Source organism: Rhopilema esculentum, chromosome 16 (assembly GCF_057945365.1).
Source record: "Rhopilema esculentum isolate cy_ngs chromosome 16, ASM5794536v1, whole genome shotgun sequence".
Classification (NCBI taxonomy): domain Eukaryota; kingdom Metazoa; phylum Cnidaria; class Scyphozoa; order Rhizostomeae; family Rhizostomatidae; genus Rhopilema; species Rhopilema esculentum.
Window position 1 is genome coordinate 73822 of NC_142830.1, and position 16848 is coordinate 90669.

The 16848-nt window shown below is 36.6% G+C and overlaps 1 protein-coding gene across 1 annotated transcript; it reads left to right on the top strand.

Annotated features, from left to right (window-relative positions):
• The first annotated feature begins 421 nt into the window (after nt 1-421).
• LOC135682449 (tRNA-dihydrouridine(47) synthase [NAD(P)(+)]-like) lies at nt 422-15744 on the top strand. The gene is made up of 15 exons (XM_089113120.1): nt 422-534; nt 7340-8009; nt 8452-8493; nt 9243-9332; nt 9627-9689; nt 9812-9928; nt 11102-11167; nt 12054-12164; nt 12608-12704; nt 13451-13529; nt 13853-13900; nt 14367-14454; nt 14624-14676; nt 15119-15247; nt 15558-15744. Exons 1-15 carry the CDS (start codon nt 506-508, stop codon nt 15628-15630), a joined length of 1755 nt encoding a protein of 584 aa, XP_088969246.1. The 5' UTR covers nt 422-505; the 3' UTR covers nt 15631-15744.
• The last annotated feature ends 1104 nt before the right edge of the window (nt 15745-16848 follow it).

Consider the following 16848-nt stretch of genomic DNA (forward strand, 5'->3'; position numbering starts at 1 on the left):
TAAAAATCTTCCGATTTTCAATATTATTAGTTTGGAGCGTCTGCTCTCTTTCCCTTTTCCTAAACAATCTTGGTTATTCATTCGAATTTTCAATTTTTGCCGGTAATTTATATCTAGAGTTTGATTGAATATTGAATCTCACCCTACCATTTTTCTCATGTCGTTCTTATTTTTGGGCAAATCTCGGCCTGATGTTTCGCAAAGTATAGATATTGTTCTTATAATATACCGTGTACCTGGTTACCCAATCGGAACCACCTAAATTGCAACTATAATAGTGCAAGTTGGAAATAAAAACTTTGCTTTCCAACAACCGCATACTTTTCTCTTTTGCAGAGCGCCCCTTGATAAAATTTTACGACTACGCTTATAGGAGGAGTTCATTTGTCGGATAATCTTCATAATTGAGTTGCATTGAAATTTGAAGTCATTTTACTTGAAGCACCGAAGCACACCAAGTCGATCGCTTGCCGCCATTATAAATGCCTCAGAAGTCTATGAAGCTATGGCTGGGATTGCCCGAGTAAAGGAACAGTAAGTGGTTATTTTTTTAATAATTTTGCTTTAATTTAATATTAGGGCCAAATATTCGCGAAAAGGCACTTTAAAATGTTCATATTCACCCAGAGGAAGCTTCATGATGCGGCGGGGCAGGAACTGGGAAAGGACCCCTTCGGATGTCAAAGTTCCCTACCAAAACAAAAAGGGAATCGTCTTTTAGCCAGCGACAAAGCCTGGTTGTATGTGAAGGCCCTGTCAAGGGAAAGAGAGTCGGTGGTCTGGCTGGGGGCGCAGCTCCAATGGAAATTTTACGTTGTTACATAAATCAACCTCAAGGGGGGCTTGAACCAATCCTACCTTATATAAAAACAAAAATTTGTTCTGATGGCCATCTACATGGCTTGATAAAACTTTTGGATATAACTCCCCTGAACAAACTGTTTTTCTTTCTTTGTTTAAAGTTGGTACAAAAGCTAAATAAAGCCATTATTTTAATTACCAACACTAAATATGATTTAGATCAAATATAACTGATGTTGCATACATAAACATATTCCTTGCAAAAATCACTAGTACAATTGATTAATGAAAATTCTGAGATTTTTCCTTGAACATTTGTAAAGTTGGGGAGTACTTATTCCATTTGGAACCAGCAGGGACGGCTGGCACCAAAAATAAACTGTTATTAGTCAGCCAAGCAATGGCATAAATTACAGGAGGCATAGAGGGCTCCCCCTCCCCCCATTTGCGTTTTTGTTTGGGAATTTGGGCTTTCAAACCCCTTATATGTTGAGTCTGTTTTCTTGTCGAAAAAGGAAAATAATGTAGAATTGTGGCATGGGTATGGCTGTGGTTTTGATAGCCATGCAAAATTTAATTCAAAACTCCAATCCCCAATTTATTTGAAGCCGACCTCAAAAACAGCGTCTCGATTACACAGGAATGGGCTGCTACAGCAATGCGATCTAAGGGCACAGCTGACTTTCGATGCCTTATGGGTTTTATCAATGCGGCCCCAGCAACATTTCGGCTACTGCGTTATTAGAAATGGCTTTCTAATATCGGGGCCATCAAAGACATGTAAACTATGGAAATAACAGACCATCCTGGATATAGTAGAGCCCTAAACATTACTTTTAAAAAGACTTGATGATATTTCCTTCTGGAAATCTCCCAGCACAAGACCCGGGCAACGAAAATAAGTATTTTTTTATTTCTTAACAGCAAATCCATGGGATGCCTCGTTAATATCTTTATTAGAAAAGAGAAGTCTTTGGGTAGGCCATCGCTATAGGCAGGCCATGCTGGGAATGGCGTGCGATCGCACGCCCACGCCTTGGCACACGCCTTCCGTTGCTCAGAAGTGCAGTTTATCGCACGCCTTAAATAATCTGCAAATAACACTTTATTCTAAAGTGACCAATATTGCCCAATGTAATTTTTTTATCATAATTCAACTATGAACAAACGGTGATAATCATGCAATCGTTTCTATTTGATTTCTACTTGACGAAAAATTTGGCGAATATTCTAATTTGCTTAAAGTTATGGTAAACGTTTTCTGGATGAAAACATCCACTTCTCGATTTCTTCAGATTCTAGTAGCCGGACTTTCAAGGCACACGATGATACCATGTTTAAAACTAACAGAAGTTTTGAAAGTGGCGAAAAACCCCTGTAAACGAAGGTTTCCATAATTTCTTTATCAAAGTTTTGAGTTGAGGTCTGAAAATCGCTCGACCTTTTAGGCCGATAATCCTTGCTTTGCAGTTGTGGTCGCTTGTCTCATTTGCAATAACTGCAGTGGAATCACGATATAACGAACCCCGGATATAACGAACTTCCCGGTATAACGAACTAAATGCCTGGTCCCTTGGATTCTGCCTAACAAACTCCTTACAAATTCTCTCAGTATAACAAACCCCGGATATAACGAACTCTCGTTATCACGAACCATTTTTAGGTCCCTTCATCATAATTACCCTTGATATAACAAACTTTCATAAATTCTTCATCTGTTATTTTTTTTATTTATTTTCGGTGTTCATTTATCACTTTCTCTTGGGGAGAAATCATTTTTAAAATCGGCAAAACATGCCGATGATACATTTCAAGTACTGGCTGATAGACTCAGACCACGAGATGAAAGTTTGATTGCGTCAGAAATTACTGCGAATGAGTACATTGACACTAACAAATAACTTCTTACATATAAGGCATTAGCAAAAAGCGACGACAAAACTTTATTGAGAGACCCAGATGGAGAAGCAGAAAAAGACAAGTAAGAATGTGAGGTAATTGAAGACATCATTCGGGCACCAACTAGGAGCAAAGTGATACCAGCTTTGCCAATCTCTTGGTCCCAAGTTATAAAAGGAACATTAAGATTTTCATTTTCAATGACCAGCCAGTTGTATTATTTGAATTCAGATTGTTTTTTTGAGTTGATGGTACATGTTTGGCTGTACATGTGCACAGAGGTTGGAGATAGCCTAAACAAGCCCACCACAGGTTTTTTAGGCGTGAACTGCGAAAGGACCCCCAAAAAATGTTATCTCTCGGTTTAATAAACTCCCGATATACGAACTATTTTCTGGTTCCCTTCAGAGTTCGTTATATCGGGATTCCACTGTAGTTACAACCCCATGGCACATGTAAGGCTTTGTTTATTTAAACAGGCTTATTGATCTTTAAGCTTTAAATGATTTGACCCAGATTACACTGTGGTTTACGAGTGTATCTTGCAAGTGCGATCAGTAACATCCCGTTTTCTCAGGACTCACAATTCCTCTATATACAGTTTACTTCATGTGCATTTTTCTAATCTGTATGCAAATACAAAACTCTTTAGAAACTTTTACTAATAAAATGTGGCCAAAAATGTTCCAAAATTAAAAGACTTTGAAATTGTGAGGATTTAGCTACTGTCGCTTTCTTACAAAATATAAATGTGCAATTAACCATTTAATTCGTTCTAACACTAGTCAACAGATAAGTTTTCTTTATGGTGAAAACACAGTAAGAATTCTTAAATTTTGAGAACGAGATTGTCAGGAGAAGCAGACCAGAAGGGTTTATAAACTGCAGGATTACATTATAATTAACCTACCTTATTGTTAATGTTTTTCTCTTTAATATGTTGGGTTTGACGTTAATAAAGCTTGTTTGATAAAATGTATTGATTGGACTAGCCTTGCCTATGTTTTCTTATGATAAAGTTATGTAGACTAGTCCATATACAGCTGACTGTATTATTAAGTACTTTGGTGCAATAGCACACCATTGCACGCCTTGGCACCACAAGGAGTGCGATTCATTGCACCCCTGCCATTTTATTCCCAGCATGGCCTGTATAGGCGAAAGAGTTGTTCATGCATTAGACTTTTACCAGTTGAAAATGCAGAAAAAACTTAGAAACAACCCAGTGTACAGAGCCCGTTTGAATTATGGTAGTTATTTTGTTTGTGATTTTGTTTCATGAAGTAAGCAGCCGATATCCCGGAATGCGTTATTAGAATGAGGAGGCTAATAACGTGCGAGTAAGATACAATGGCTTTATGCCCTGTTTTCTATGACAATACGTCTCATTCACAGAGTAAAAGCAAAGGAAATGGTGATTCGCGTTATTAGGCACACAATCCTAATAACAGAGATGTTAGCAAGGGCTATTGTTGACATTTTCAAAGGGAGATTGAAGGCAAAAGAATTTCAATAAAAGTCTATTGACATGCGGAGCCTTGAGCACAAATCATTGTCTATGAAAATAAACAATGACTGCAACTACAAGCCTATAGCTAGGGAAAAAACTGTTATTAGACTAATAACACTAATAACGCTGTAAGCCGCCCCTGGGAACCAGTATGGAATCCATTCAGCTTATGCCAGAGGTAACCGACATAGACTAACAATTTCCCATTGTCTTTCTATTGTTTATTGGCGTATGTCCGATGTTAGTTTCAAAAGGATTCCACCTTAGATTTGGAACTGAGTTCCATATTTGGCTACATTGTATGACAAAGATCTTGAGAGCTTTAAAGGAATAATATCATTCAATTATAGTCCATTGGCTGGAGGGGGAGCATTACCACCTAGAAGGAGACTTACGGGATCCATTTTTCTATGGTAGTTTTTGGTGTAGATTTCAAATCTGAGTGTTGATCAGGCCGTTTGGGTGTCTTTCCCAAGATATAGGGGGTTTAAATTTGTTTAGGGTGGTGTCTGTAGATAATGATATATTTTTTAGAGCACAAACAGTGCTAAAACAAGCATATATTAATGAAACCTACAAGAATATAATGGTGTTTTATCATTTGGGCCAATTCCAATTACTGGGGGGAGAGCTTACGCAAAAACCTATAGTTTAGTATGCTGTTATTGAATCAGTTATTATGTGCATAAATTATGCAAAATCTTTAGTGCTGTAGTTGTTTCTTGTAGTACTCAACATATTTTTAAAGGTCCTGATGATATGCAATATCCAGACAGAATAATATTCTGTTTCACAGGAAAGAGTAGCACGTTGACCTACTTATCTGTGCTGCCACGTGAAATATTGACCTACTTATTGCTAGCTCTTTCTTACAGTTCTGTTTATATTTCACATTGATTGACATTGATTGGAAGATTTGATAGTGGAGCCCTTAAAGTAAGGTTCTGTTCTTCAGAACCTATTCTTATCAGTAGACTTTCATCAATGTTTTTAATTCAAGAATATAATTTGAAGACCATAAAATATCTTAGTTGATGCTAATTACAAACCATACACAGCGTTTCCCTTTCATACCGTTCTCTGGATGTGAAAGAATCATGTAAAATATTGCAGAAAGAAGTGTGAATTGTTTGTCATTCACTAGGGCATTTGGAATTTGTAAATAAGAACTTAACTCTCCTGACATCAAAAACCTATGATAGGCTTTTGAAAAGAATCAAGAATCAAACCCTGAGGACCCCATAATCATGAAAAGCAGAATCAAACTCTGAGGACCCCATAATCATGAAAAGCAGATTAGAGGAATGCCTGAACAGTTCTCTAGGAGAGCATTTTGTTCATAGATCTTGCTACCACGACTTTACTAAATCCCTTTTAGTGACAGAAAATAAAAATGAAAATGCAAAAAATATTGCAAAAAGGCATTCCCCCTTTGAAAAAAGAAAGAAGGCTATGTGTACTGGAAGCCTCTTCCCGAAACTTTCCATAAAGTGCCCATCTGCAAAAGCAATCAAGGGAAGAAGCAGCCAATCTGTGTAGTGTAGACATCCTCTGCTTGTGAAACACATAAGCAAGTGCATCCCACAAACTGCTTCTGGTTCCTCTGCAATGGAAAGAAAAAGAGCGACTCTCTGAAGTAATTGAGGAGGTTTGGACGGCAAAAAAATTATATAGCTCTTGGTTGTTGCAGAATGTGAATACCCCCTCCAAATCTGCTGCACCAGATTTCGTAGAAGAGGAATGTTACCAATTGAAGCTCTTCAAGCCAACCATGAGGCAGCAGACAAAAGGAAATGCTTTCTGGTACACCAAGCATTGACAAGAAATAACACAGGCATTACTAAATATGTTCTTCTGTCAAGATCTTGGAAGATAAATATCCCAATTCCTTGTCCCCAATGAAGTTCTAAACCTTGCAGTTTACATAGACAGTTGCAGTGGTAAGAATCCAAAGGTCTTGACCTTTCTTTGCTAGAAAAGGCAACTTTCCTAGGCTTGCATTCTTACAGTAGAAATGATTATGGAACTAACAAAAAGTACACAAGTGTTCTTGTCTACATTTGCAGAGCTTTTTTTATCCATATGAAATATTACAAACATAGGCTACATTCTACTATACTTTAAATAACTATGCAGTACTACAGGATGATGCCATGGGAGCAAAAATAAATGACTACACCACAGTCATAACATAAAGACATGGAACTAGCCTACATCTACGATACAGCTTGCTTATACCCCATTCACACTGCCAAGTCAAACCAGCCCAAACCAAACCAGATCATTATGCAGCGATTAACTAAGCTGGCTCAGCCACATCAGTGCGAATAAGGTATAATCAAGCTTGGTGTGTCAGCTGATTTCCAAGAAAATGTTATTGCATCACTGATTGTTGCCTGTCTCTTGTTTGGTAAAAGACAACACACCAGAATAGATGGCGCCTACCGAGAAATATTCTAGAGAAGTTTTTGTGACCTTTTTGTCAGCAATGACGATGAAACTGCAATTAATTTAGATGAAGTCTTTAGATGAAACTGCAAAATTTGATAATTTTTCATTGCTGGTATTAAGTTGTGAAGAGCATCCTTCTCTTCTTTGTGAAGTAGGCCTCAAATAACGTCGGAATTCAAATAACCTCAAATATTTGTGAAGTAGGCCTTGTATAAACTTTATTTTGTTTACATTTTTCTTCCGGGAGGGCCTGATTGCAAAACCTCTGCTTTTTCAATTCTATTCATAAAATAAGGGGTAATGTAATGTAAGAGGTTGGAGATTGTATAAAGTTTTTGGCATGAACATTTGATCATTTTTCATTGCTGGTATTAGGTTGTGAAGAGCATCCTTCTCTTCTTTCGTGAAGTAAGGGTACCATGTTCGTATAAGGTGGTATCATCCATATCAATTTTTTTTAAAGATTGCACACATAAAGGTTGTGCAATTGCGCATTAATATAAAGCTCCTGCAAGAGAATCCCTTTGTTACCATATTAAACTTCCCAAAAATTCTTGAGCCTCCTGTTCGTTTGTGGGCCCCCGGGTCCAGGCCCAGTGGGAAATGCAGCCCTGGGTTCACACTAGATATCAATGTATTGAAAAATTTTAACATTATCTCTATTTATTTAACTGGCAGGTTTGTCGTGACGAAAACAGAAAACATTTCAACGGAATTTATCAAAAAAGGAAGTTATGAAGAAAATGTAGAAGTTCCAAGTGAAGAACAAAATTATTCAGTTGGCGAAAGTGAATCGTCTGCTCCAAAAAGGGAGAAAAGAAAGAAGAAAGAAAGGGGTCAGAATAAGAAGAGACCTAGAACTGTCCCAAAGCAAGCACCTAATGAAAGACTATGCCCAAGTTTATCGAGAGGAAACTATTCTTGTGCTAATCAAAAAGATTGTAAGTTTCTCCATGATGTGGACGAATATTTAAGAAAGAAGCCAGATGATATTGGTGAATGTTGTGTGAATTTTCAATTAAATGGAAGATGTAAGTTTGGACTAGAATGTCGCTTTGCGAAGTGTCACATTTCAGACGACTTTAAAAATATTGTAGACGAAGAAAAGTATGAAAAGAGTCAAAGTAAGGCTGAAGAGGCTAGGATGGCGCGTTCCAAAGACTTACAAATAAGATTGAGAAAGAAACAGTATGATTTTCCAAAATCAGACACATTTCTTGGAAACCTGTCTGTTGATACCCATCCGAAAGTAGAGACTGGTGAAAGGGTGGCGTATGCCGACGAAGGTAGGCTTGGTTGCTGTACCAATGAAGATATAATCAAGCAAAATGTTAGGGAACGGAAGCAAGTGAGTTAATTATTTTTTAATATCATCTACCTTCCCCTTCCCACTGTTATTAGAAAGCATATTGTAATCTGCAAGATACAAGGGGTGAAAGGACTGTGTTCATTCCGGACAACCGTACACCTTTTGAATAATTGTGATCATTTGAATAAGTTATTTTCACAATTATTACAATTAATGTAATTTCATTTTACTTTATTATCAATGGGATCCCCTTAAAAACCGAAAAGGGGCCTAGCTAAAATTTGCATTAAGATACAAATAATTTTCTAAATAGAAACAATGACTTAGAAAGATAAACTTGCAATTAAGCTGACGAAAGAGCATAGGGAAATAGGAACTTTCCTTTGTTCGTTTGTGGCTTTTGAGAAATTATATAATGCATGGTAGCTTGTAAAAATAATTACAAAATGAAATTTTAACAATTATGCTCTTTGCGTTTTAGGTAGACTTCTCAAACAAGCTGTATTTAGCCCCCTTGACGACAGTAAGTATTAATTTTTCACAGACTTCAGAATCTACAATTCTAAGCAATTTTCCTTTGCTTTGTATTTATGTAAATAGCCACAAATGTTTGATATGTTTCCGCATTGTTATACTCAACAGCGGCCAAGTATGGCCCCAGTGATGCGGTGTTGCAGTACCCTACGCTAGCCCTATTAGAAATTTAAGGTGTCACCTGTCATTAACAAAATGCAGTAGTTCTGCTTAATAATATTTCATGCTTAATACTTGGGCGCTGTATGTAACTGGAAATACTTTCAGTTGCCATCAATAAATTCATTCACTGAAGGCAAGGAAGGCAAAAAGATATTATGAACCATGCAAAGACGATGCCGCCTAAAAACTTTAATTGGTAGTTGCCTTTTAATCAGCTGCCTTGCACAATTTGTTACATGTCACAGCTTTGTGATGCAAGATGGTCCCTTTTAATATGTAACAATTTTTCATTGCTGCTTTCATTTCATAAATAGAAAAAATTTGGTCATTGATTTTCAAATGAAGCTGTTTTCTTTTTCTGAAAATGAGTTTAAATAATATCCATTTGTCTGTGCAAACAGAAATCATGTTTCAAAATGGGTGCTTTAACTTCTGCATTTTGCATAGCTTCGTTGCTAGGGCAAAACACCAAAGACATCGTATTTGTGTGCTGCAGCCTCCTCTCTCATTTAGCAGCGGTAATAACACTTGTGGCCGCAGCAAAATTGTAAACAATAATTTTTATTTTGTATACATGTTGGGAATCTACCATTCAGACGTGTATGCAAAGAATTTGGAGCCGACATTACGTGCAGTGAAATGGCCATGTCAATTAACCTGCTGCAGGTATGCATGTAATCTTTGTCCAATGATTGTATGTTGTGATGAATATGGGAAATCTTCAATCATCGTGATGGATGTGTCTTTTTGTCCGATTATTAAACAATTTGTCAACAAACGTATCTTATAAAATGATTTATCATCATTCTCTGTCATGAAAAAGTTTGGTTTTCAATAGATTTGACATTGAATAAGTAAAGTCATTGAATAGCCCAAGGGTTGGATTGAGTGAATCCAAATTAACAAATCCCAAGCCCTACAGAAGTCTCTCTCTTATTATATGTACCTTTTCGCCTACAGGGTCAGCAGTCCGAATGGGCTCTTATTAAAAGACACGAATCAGAAGATCTTTTTGGAGTCCAGGTAAGCAGTAGCGCTTTCCAATTTTCAGTTTCTGAAGAATAAACAGGTAATGACAAAGCCAGACGCTTAAATAAGCTTAGATTCACAGCATAACAAACGCAGTTGCTCTTGTCTGCTTGCAGCTTTGTGGGTCATTTCCAGACACGATGACTAGATGTGCCGAAATGCTGAGTTCCGAAATGGATGTTGATTTCATCGATGTCAACATTGGCTGTCCTATTGACCTGGTCTTTAAAAAGGTACTTAGTTTTTTTTACAAATTATTTTAATTGAACATGAATCTGCCAAGAACAGCATTTTGTAGAAATAATCTTTGTGCAATAAAGAATGAAAAGCTCTTTAACAGCCCCGGCTCCAATCAAAAAAGTAATGTCGCCACATTTTGAAATTGACGGTATTATCTACTCTTTTTTTAACCATCATGCTGCATGACTAAAGTCGTTAAAATTTGTTACCCTAGTGTTTCAATTTGCTTAAACATTCCGTGTTTTTTTATGTGTTTCACAAATAAATTGATGTTTTGAATTTTTGCTGCATTCTCAGTTTAGTATCCAGATTTAATGTGTTTGCCCGTCATAACGTTTTTAGTTTCTGTTTATGCCCAGGCAAAAATGGCACCGTCCTCGGATATTCAGAAAAGTGCTCTGCAGTGCTTATAAGCATCCAAAATTTTATAGTTTATTTAGAGGTAAAATGGTCTTTGAGCTGCAAAATCTCTTTAAATTACTAGCGTCTGTGTCTTCTGCAGGAAACTTGGGAACAAATTCAATCCAACCCTGATCCTTCGGTCGCCTTATCAATTGCTTAAATTTCCTTTCTTTTTAACACAACTTCGACCATTTCCACTTATTTTAAGTATATTTTGCGTTGTTTGCATAGCGCCATTTTATTTTTTGAGTTTAACGCTACGACCAAGATATAAGGCTAGTTGCATATGTTATGTTCTAAAAATTAACAAATTTAGTCACAGCTCCAGGTTTTTTGCCCGATGTCGCCGAAAAGATTCCTCGTAATGCCTAATAATACCTAATAAATTATACCTAATAAAAGTTTGAAAACCCTTAAGGCAGAGGCACGTTTTTTCCCGTTGTTTAGGCAAGGATTTATGCGATAGCGATTTTTAACTGTCCAATAATTTTGGCGCATTGAAATTCTTGGAGTCACTATTTAATTAAATTTCATTCATTCAATTTCATTTTCAATTGTTTAAACATTGTAGCCCATTCAGCTGGTTTTCAAGTGGCAATGAATCTACACTAAAAGAGAAACTAACGTAAAATAGAATAAAGCAACTAGTTCCAAACATGATAGAATACGCTACACGACCCCTTCTAACCCACCCTAAGTACTAATGGTACTAAGCAACCATTCTATTGGCAACCCTTTGAGTCACTCTTCTGGTTCCATTTCAGGGTGGTGGCTGTGCACTGATGGGCCGGCAAAAAAAGTTCCAAAACATTGTCAAGGGAATGGTTGAGGTATTGGCATTGAGACTAGCTTGTTTGTTGATTTTGCAGATTCACCTTTTACAGATACATAATTGCATTGCCCCACTTATCTAAATATACATTCAATAGCCACTCACACCCAGCTTGTTTTACGGTATTTCTTTTCATTAAACAAATTTTTGTTGTTTATTTTTTCCCTTCTACATCATTTTACCTTCTTACCTTCACAAATCTGCAGCCATTTCGTTACCACCCGGCCTTATTTTGAATGTTGCTAATCTTGTAATTTCTTAAAAATCTCTGAAATAGTTTCTCTTTAGAAAAGATGTCTCTTTAGGTAAGATTTTCTTTTGGAGTTTAGTTTTATGCTCAGCCCATCAGGGCCTTCGGGTCCGAATGTTGCAAATTATCGACAATAACTTTGCATGTTTTGACAATCGCGTCTGTTTCAGAATGCATTATCAAAAGAGCCTTCATAGATAGATCAACTCTAAGAGTGAAAAAAAATTCGCCGAAAGATATCTCTTGAAAATATCTGGTGACGACGACGACGTCTATGGCGGCGGATAGACGATGGCGGCGGATAGACGATGACGGCGGATAGACGATGGCGGCGGATAGACGATGGCGGCTTTTCTTTCTAATTTCTGATTACATCCGATCAAAAAACTCAAAATTTAAATCATTCAAAATGCAAATAGCGAAATTTCTCTTGGAAACAGTGATTTTTAATTTCAGATAAACAGTTTTTACCAGAATCAATTCACTTGCTGCCACAGGCGAGCAAGAGGTGTTCCTTGTTTTCTTTTTTAGACCCCTGTCTAAAATGTATCGTTGCATTAATCCTACTATAAATGCAATCTCTATTTCTGTTCCATTAGGAAAACAAGGTGTCTTTTAAACTTTTTCTTTTCAGGTATCAAGTGTCCCGATAACAGTTAAGATGAGAAACGGCATTTATGATAAAAATTGGACTGCGCATGAAATTATCCCAAAAATAAGGGACTGGGGAGCATCTCTTATCACTGTACGTTCCTATTTTAGATCTACTCATAAATTATCGATTGGCACATTATTTGTTCTTTAGAGCTTTTTTTATTTAAAAAGCAATTTTTGTTGGATCCTTGTTAACCTTTCTTTGAAAATATTCTTTATTTTACGATCAGTGCGTGCAAAGAATCTTCTTTGTGTTGAGATCCTTCTGAAATTACTACCTTCAATTCCTGGTCCGAAATTTCGTCTTTAGAACGAATGTTTTCATCGTCGTGGGATTTTCAATTCATCTTGTGATTAATACCAGGATTAAATCTTTGCAACAAATATCGTTGGAGGCTTGAATATCTTACCTTATTGTAGGCCTACTCAGAAAAATGATGTTTTTATAAGAAGTAAGGCTGTTCTCGAAAAGATAAAAGTTCTAATGCGTTCCAGGAAACTTGTTAGATGTTTTGCACGATTCATTGATTTCAGCTACATGGACGATCTCGAGAGCAGCGATACACACGCCTTGCTGATTGGGAATACATCAATGAATGTGCTTCTGCTGCCTCGCCAATGCCTCTTTACGGTAACAGACATACGTTGCATTTCCTTTAATTTGCAGCTAAAAATGAGTGTGAATCAGTTATTAAACCTCTTTTTACTCAATGTGAAGCCAACAACATACAATGAAAACACCAAGCGTAAATTCATTCAATTTATTCTTGACGATGCAGAAATTTTTCTTATTCTTTTTTATTAACAAAGCTTTGTTTTATCGCTTCTTTTTATTGGTAAATTGAATGAATTTTTTTGTATCGTTTGAAAAACAGAGAAAAACGCAACTTTTGCCCTAATTTTAATGTTTTTAGAAAAAACGTGATGAAGCATTTTTTGCTAAGAAACAATTACAAGCCATGTAGAATCTGTTGCATTATTTTGCAAATAGATCTAGCCGTGGGGAGTGTCTCTTTTTAATCAGAAACAGTTTAGTCTGACTCTTGAAAGTATTTTGGGATGATGTTCAGATGTTTTTCACGTATAAATAGTTTATCTTGGTTTTGTTTATTCAAAGAACGGTTAAAAGAAACCTTAACTGTGAAATGATACTCTTCACAAGTTAGCTTTTCCCAAAATTGCCCGTTCAAAATAAAAAAACAATGTGGATATGCAATTGGCTACGTTGAGTTATGTAGGGCCATCAGAGCCTCGCTTCTAACGATTCGTGAAATTCGCCCAATAGCTATCGAGATTATTGATATGCACATGGCCATAGTATGTGTGCAAGCTGTAGAATATCAATGCACTTGTCATAAAAAATCACGTGTTTTCAAGGAAACGGAGACATTCTTTCATTTGAAGATGCAAACCTGCGTAGAGAGAACACAGGAGTAGCCGGCATTATGATAGCCAGGTAATGACGTCATCCGCTTGTTAATCCAGCCCCTTGGAATGGAGGCTAGATTAGCAAACTGATGACGCTACAAAATAGATATTTACATTGAAATCAATCGATTATTTATGCATAGCCTATGGTCGTCAATGTGCGCTGAATACAATACTCTCTTACAAATGAAGTCCAATGTTGATGTACGAAACCAGCTTTGAACACATGTAAGGAAATTGTCAGAAATTGACGAGCCACATTTGCCCTGTTTTATTTGATAATCAGGACTTAGTTTTGCCCTTTTAATCATCATGAAAAATACTTTATGTGTTTTACTGTTTCTTTGACAGGGGAGCTCTGATAAAGCCGTGGATATTCACAGAAATTAAAGAACAAAGGTTTATGTTCTTTAGTAGTCAAATTGACTGTTAAGAGTTTAAATGATTGGAAAAGATTTGGATTTTGTTGGTTACAATGGGACAAAATGTTTGAATGTTTTCCTTTTATTAGATTTCCAAGGTTATTTCGCTAAAATGCATCATTTTGATAAATATATTTTCAAAGGAGATTGCAGGCAAATAAACTTCTACATGTTTCTTCTATGTAGCATTTATTTGCTATCAGGCAATGCCCCATAAATGGGTGAAAGCCAAGCTAAAGAGTAGAGACAGAAGCCTTTTTTCTGTTTGCGACTGTTAGCGATCCTCTAGGTAATTTTTGCGTTCCTTCGAGGACCTGCGCTAAGGCAGAATTTCAACTAACCTATCGCCCTCTATTTGTTTCAAATCTTAAACATTTTCCAACTTTTGGTGACTTTTGCGATACATTTTGAGAAAACCGTAACTATAGGTAATGTTTTTGCAGGCATTGGGATATATCGGCAACCGAGAGATTGGATATTCTGAGAAGATATACCAATTATGGTTTGGAGCATTGGGGCTCGGATACCAAGGTATCATATGCTATCAACGTTGCTACTTAGTTATTCTTAATTGTATGGAAATTTTGCTCGGTAGAAGATTTATTTGCATGAAACCCCTTCGCTTCGCATGTGAGGTCTATACTCTATGGGTCTATTGTATTTGCTACTTTTCTTTTAAATCATTTTCTGTATTTCACAGGGAGTAGAAAATACAAGAAGATTTTTGCTGGAGTGGCTCTCGTTTCTGCATAGGTCAGTCAAGCAAGAAGTTTAGACGTATCTTGTATTTACATTTTAAGTTTGTGGTGACATTACCTATTACGTTGTATCAACGACTGTTTGCAGGCAGTAGAGCAAAATAATCGCAGTCATATACAGCTTCTGCTGTAACTATTCTCATCTCAATGCTTGCCTACTTACAGAGACTGATAATGGTTGTTGCCAACACCTAGTTTAAAGAAAATGCCACTGTTTTCCCAACGTTGATTGCTTATGGTTGATCTATCTATCCTTTCAGTTCATTTTCAATGCTGTCATTGAATATCTACCCTGATCTATTTTGGCTAATAATTCCTTTTCTCGTCAAGCAGCAACATTGTCTTACCGAAGACGACACAAGGTTTTCAAGGCTGGACATACCTTACCCTTCTCCACTTATATATTATTGCCTTATCATTTTCATCTTAATACCTAGATACATTCCTGTTGGGCTTTTGGAAACACTGCCGCAAAAAATTAACGCACGTCCACCGTTATATGTCGGAAGAAATGATTTGGAAACATTAATGGCGAGCAGCAATTGTGCAGATTGGATAAAGATTAGGTTGCACTTTGCATTTAATTTTCCATCATTGATATTTGCAACAGTAATTTTGTGATTGTGATGTCCTTATTATATGAGGTACTTTACTGTATTTTTAAAGGGCAAACTACCCTTTATGTTAGAGAATAAATCAACTATGCCAAGTATTTCCTGCGTTTAATCACACAATGAGTGCAATGAAAGTTAGAGAATATTATTGCTTATTTGGTGATATTAGTAGTGATTTTATATGCTTCAAAAGAATATATTTACTTTCATGTTCTGTAAAGCAGACATTAAAATATTAACTTTTATCTTTTCTTCGTTCTAGTGAAATGCTTCTTGGCCCAGTTCCTTCGAACTTTGATTTTCTTCCAAAACATAAAGCAAACTCTTACAATTGAAGATGCTTTTTCATCTCAACGAAGACTGGCGGAATTGTCGTTTACTGTACCCTTTTAGCGTTTTTAATGTTTAAATGAGTGCTACCGGTGAATAATGGAAATCGATTTATCATACCTATTACCTGTTTCCTGTTACCTACTGCCCGTTCCCTTTCAGTGTTGAGCCACGGTCTTGTTGCCAAGAGACAAGAACTAACCTGGTCATCAGTTGTTCTATGTTTAAATGAGAGAGGCTCTAGGATAATTACTTATCGTGACTACAGCAAATTTGACCCCCCAACGCTATAGTTACGGGTGTGCTGGATATTCATGCACCAATAAAGAAAAAATCTGTTAGAGCGAATGATGGCCCATTTATGACCAAAGCACTCAGGAAGGCAATTATGAACAGAACCCGACTCAGGAATGGATATTGCAAAGATCGTACTGATGACAATTTTGAAGCTTTTAAAAGCAACGAAAATATTACGACAAGCTTAAAAGGATTACTATAAAGATCTTGACATCAAGAACTTGGCGGATAATAAGAAGTTTTGGAAATCAGTAAAACCCCTTTTCAATGACAAGGTTAAAACTTCTTCTACAATTATTTTGATGGAAAACGACGAGATTGTTTCGGAAGACCGAGCTGTTGCAACTATATTGAATGACTATTTCAGTAATATCACAAAATCATTGAATTTTGCAGACAATGATTAAAATGTATCAACTGGTGATGCGATTTCAGATCCAGTCACTGCTGCCATCGAAAAATACCGCTCTCATCCTAGTATAATTTTGATAAAAAGCCATTATGACAATGTTGAGGTTTTCAACTTCAGGAAGGCCTCAGTTGTAGAGGTTCTTGAGCAAGTTAATAACTTCGATACTAAGAAGGCTTCGCCTATTGGTAGTATTCCTGCTAAGATTATTAAAGATGATGTTGAGTTGCCTTCCACCTGCTAGACCTCTTCAATAAAAGTGTGGATGGCAACTTTTTCCCTGACGAAATGAAAGACAGTTATGTTAGTGCGCTTTTTTTTAAAATAGTGACTCGTTTCACACAAAAAATTATTGACCAAGAACAGTATTACCGTCTGTCTCCAAAGTTTTTGAAAGACTTTTGGCTAATCAAATGTTACCTATTGTGAACAATTTTCTCCCACCTAAAATTTGTGGCTATCGACAGGGGTACAATACCCAGCATGCTTTGCTAAAGTTGGTGGAAACTTGTAAGAA

Coding starts and splice junctions, on each gene's coding strand:
- LOC135682449 (XM_089113120.1), top strand. CDS start 506: ATGGCTGGGATTGCCCGAGTAAAGGAACA. Junction 8,010..8,451: donor ATGTTAGGGAACGGAAGCAA/GTGAGTTAATTA, acceptor TTTGCGTTTTAG/GTAGACTTCTCAAACAAGCT. Junction 11,168..12,053: donor TTGTCAAGGGAATGGTTGAG/GTATTGGCATTG, acceptor TTTTCTTTTCAG/GTATCAAGTGTCCCGATAAC.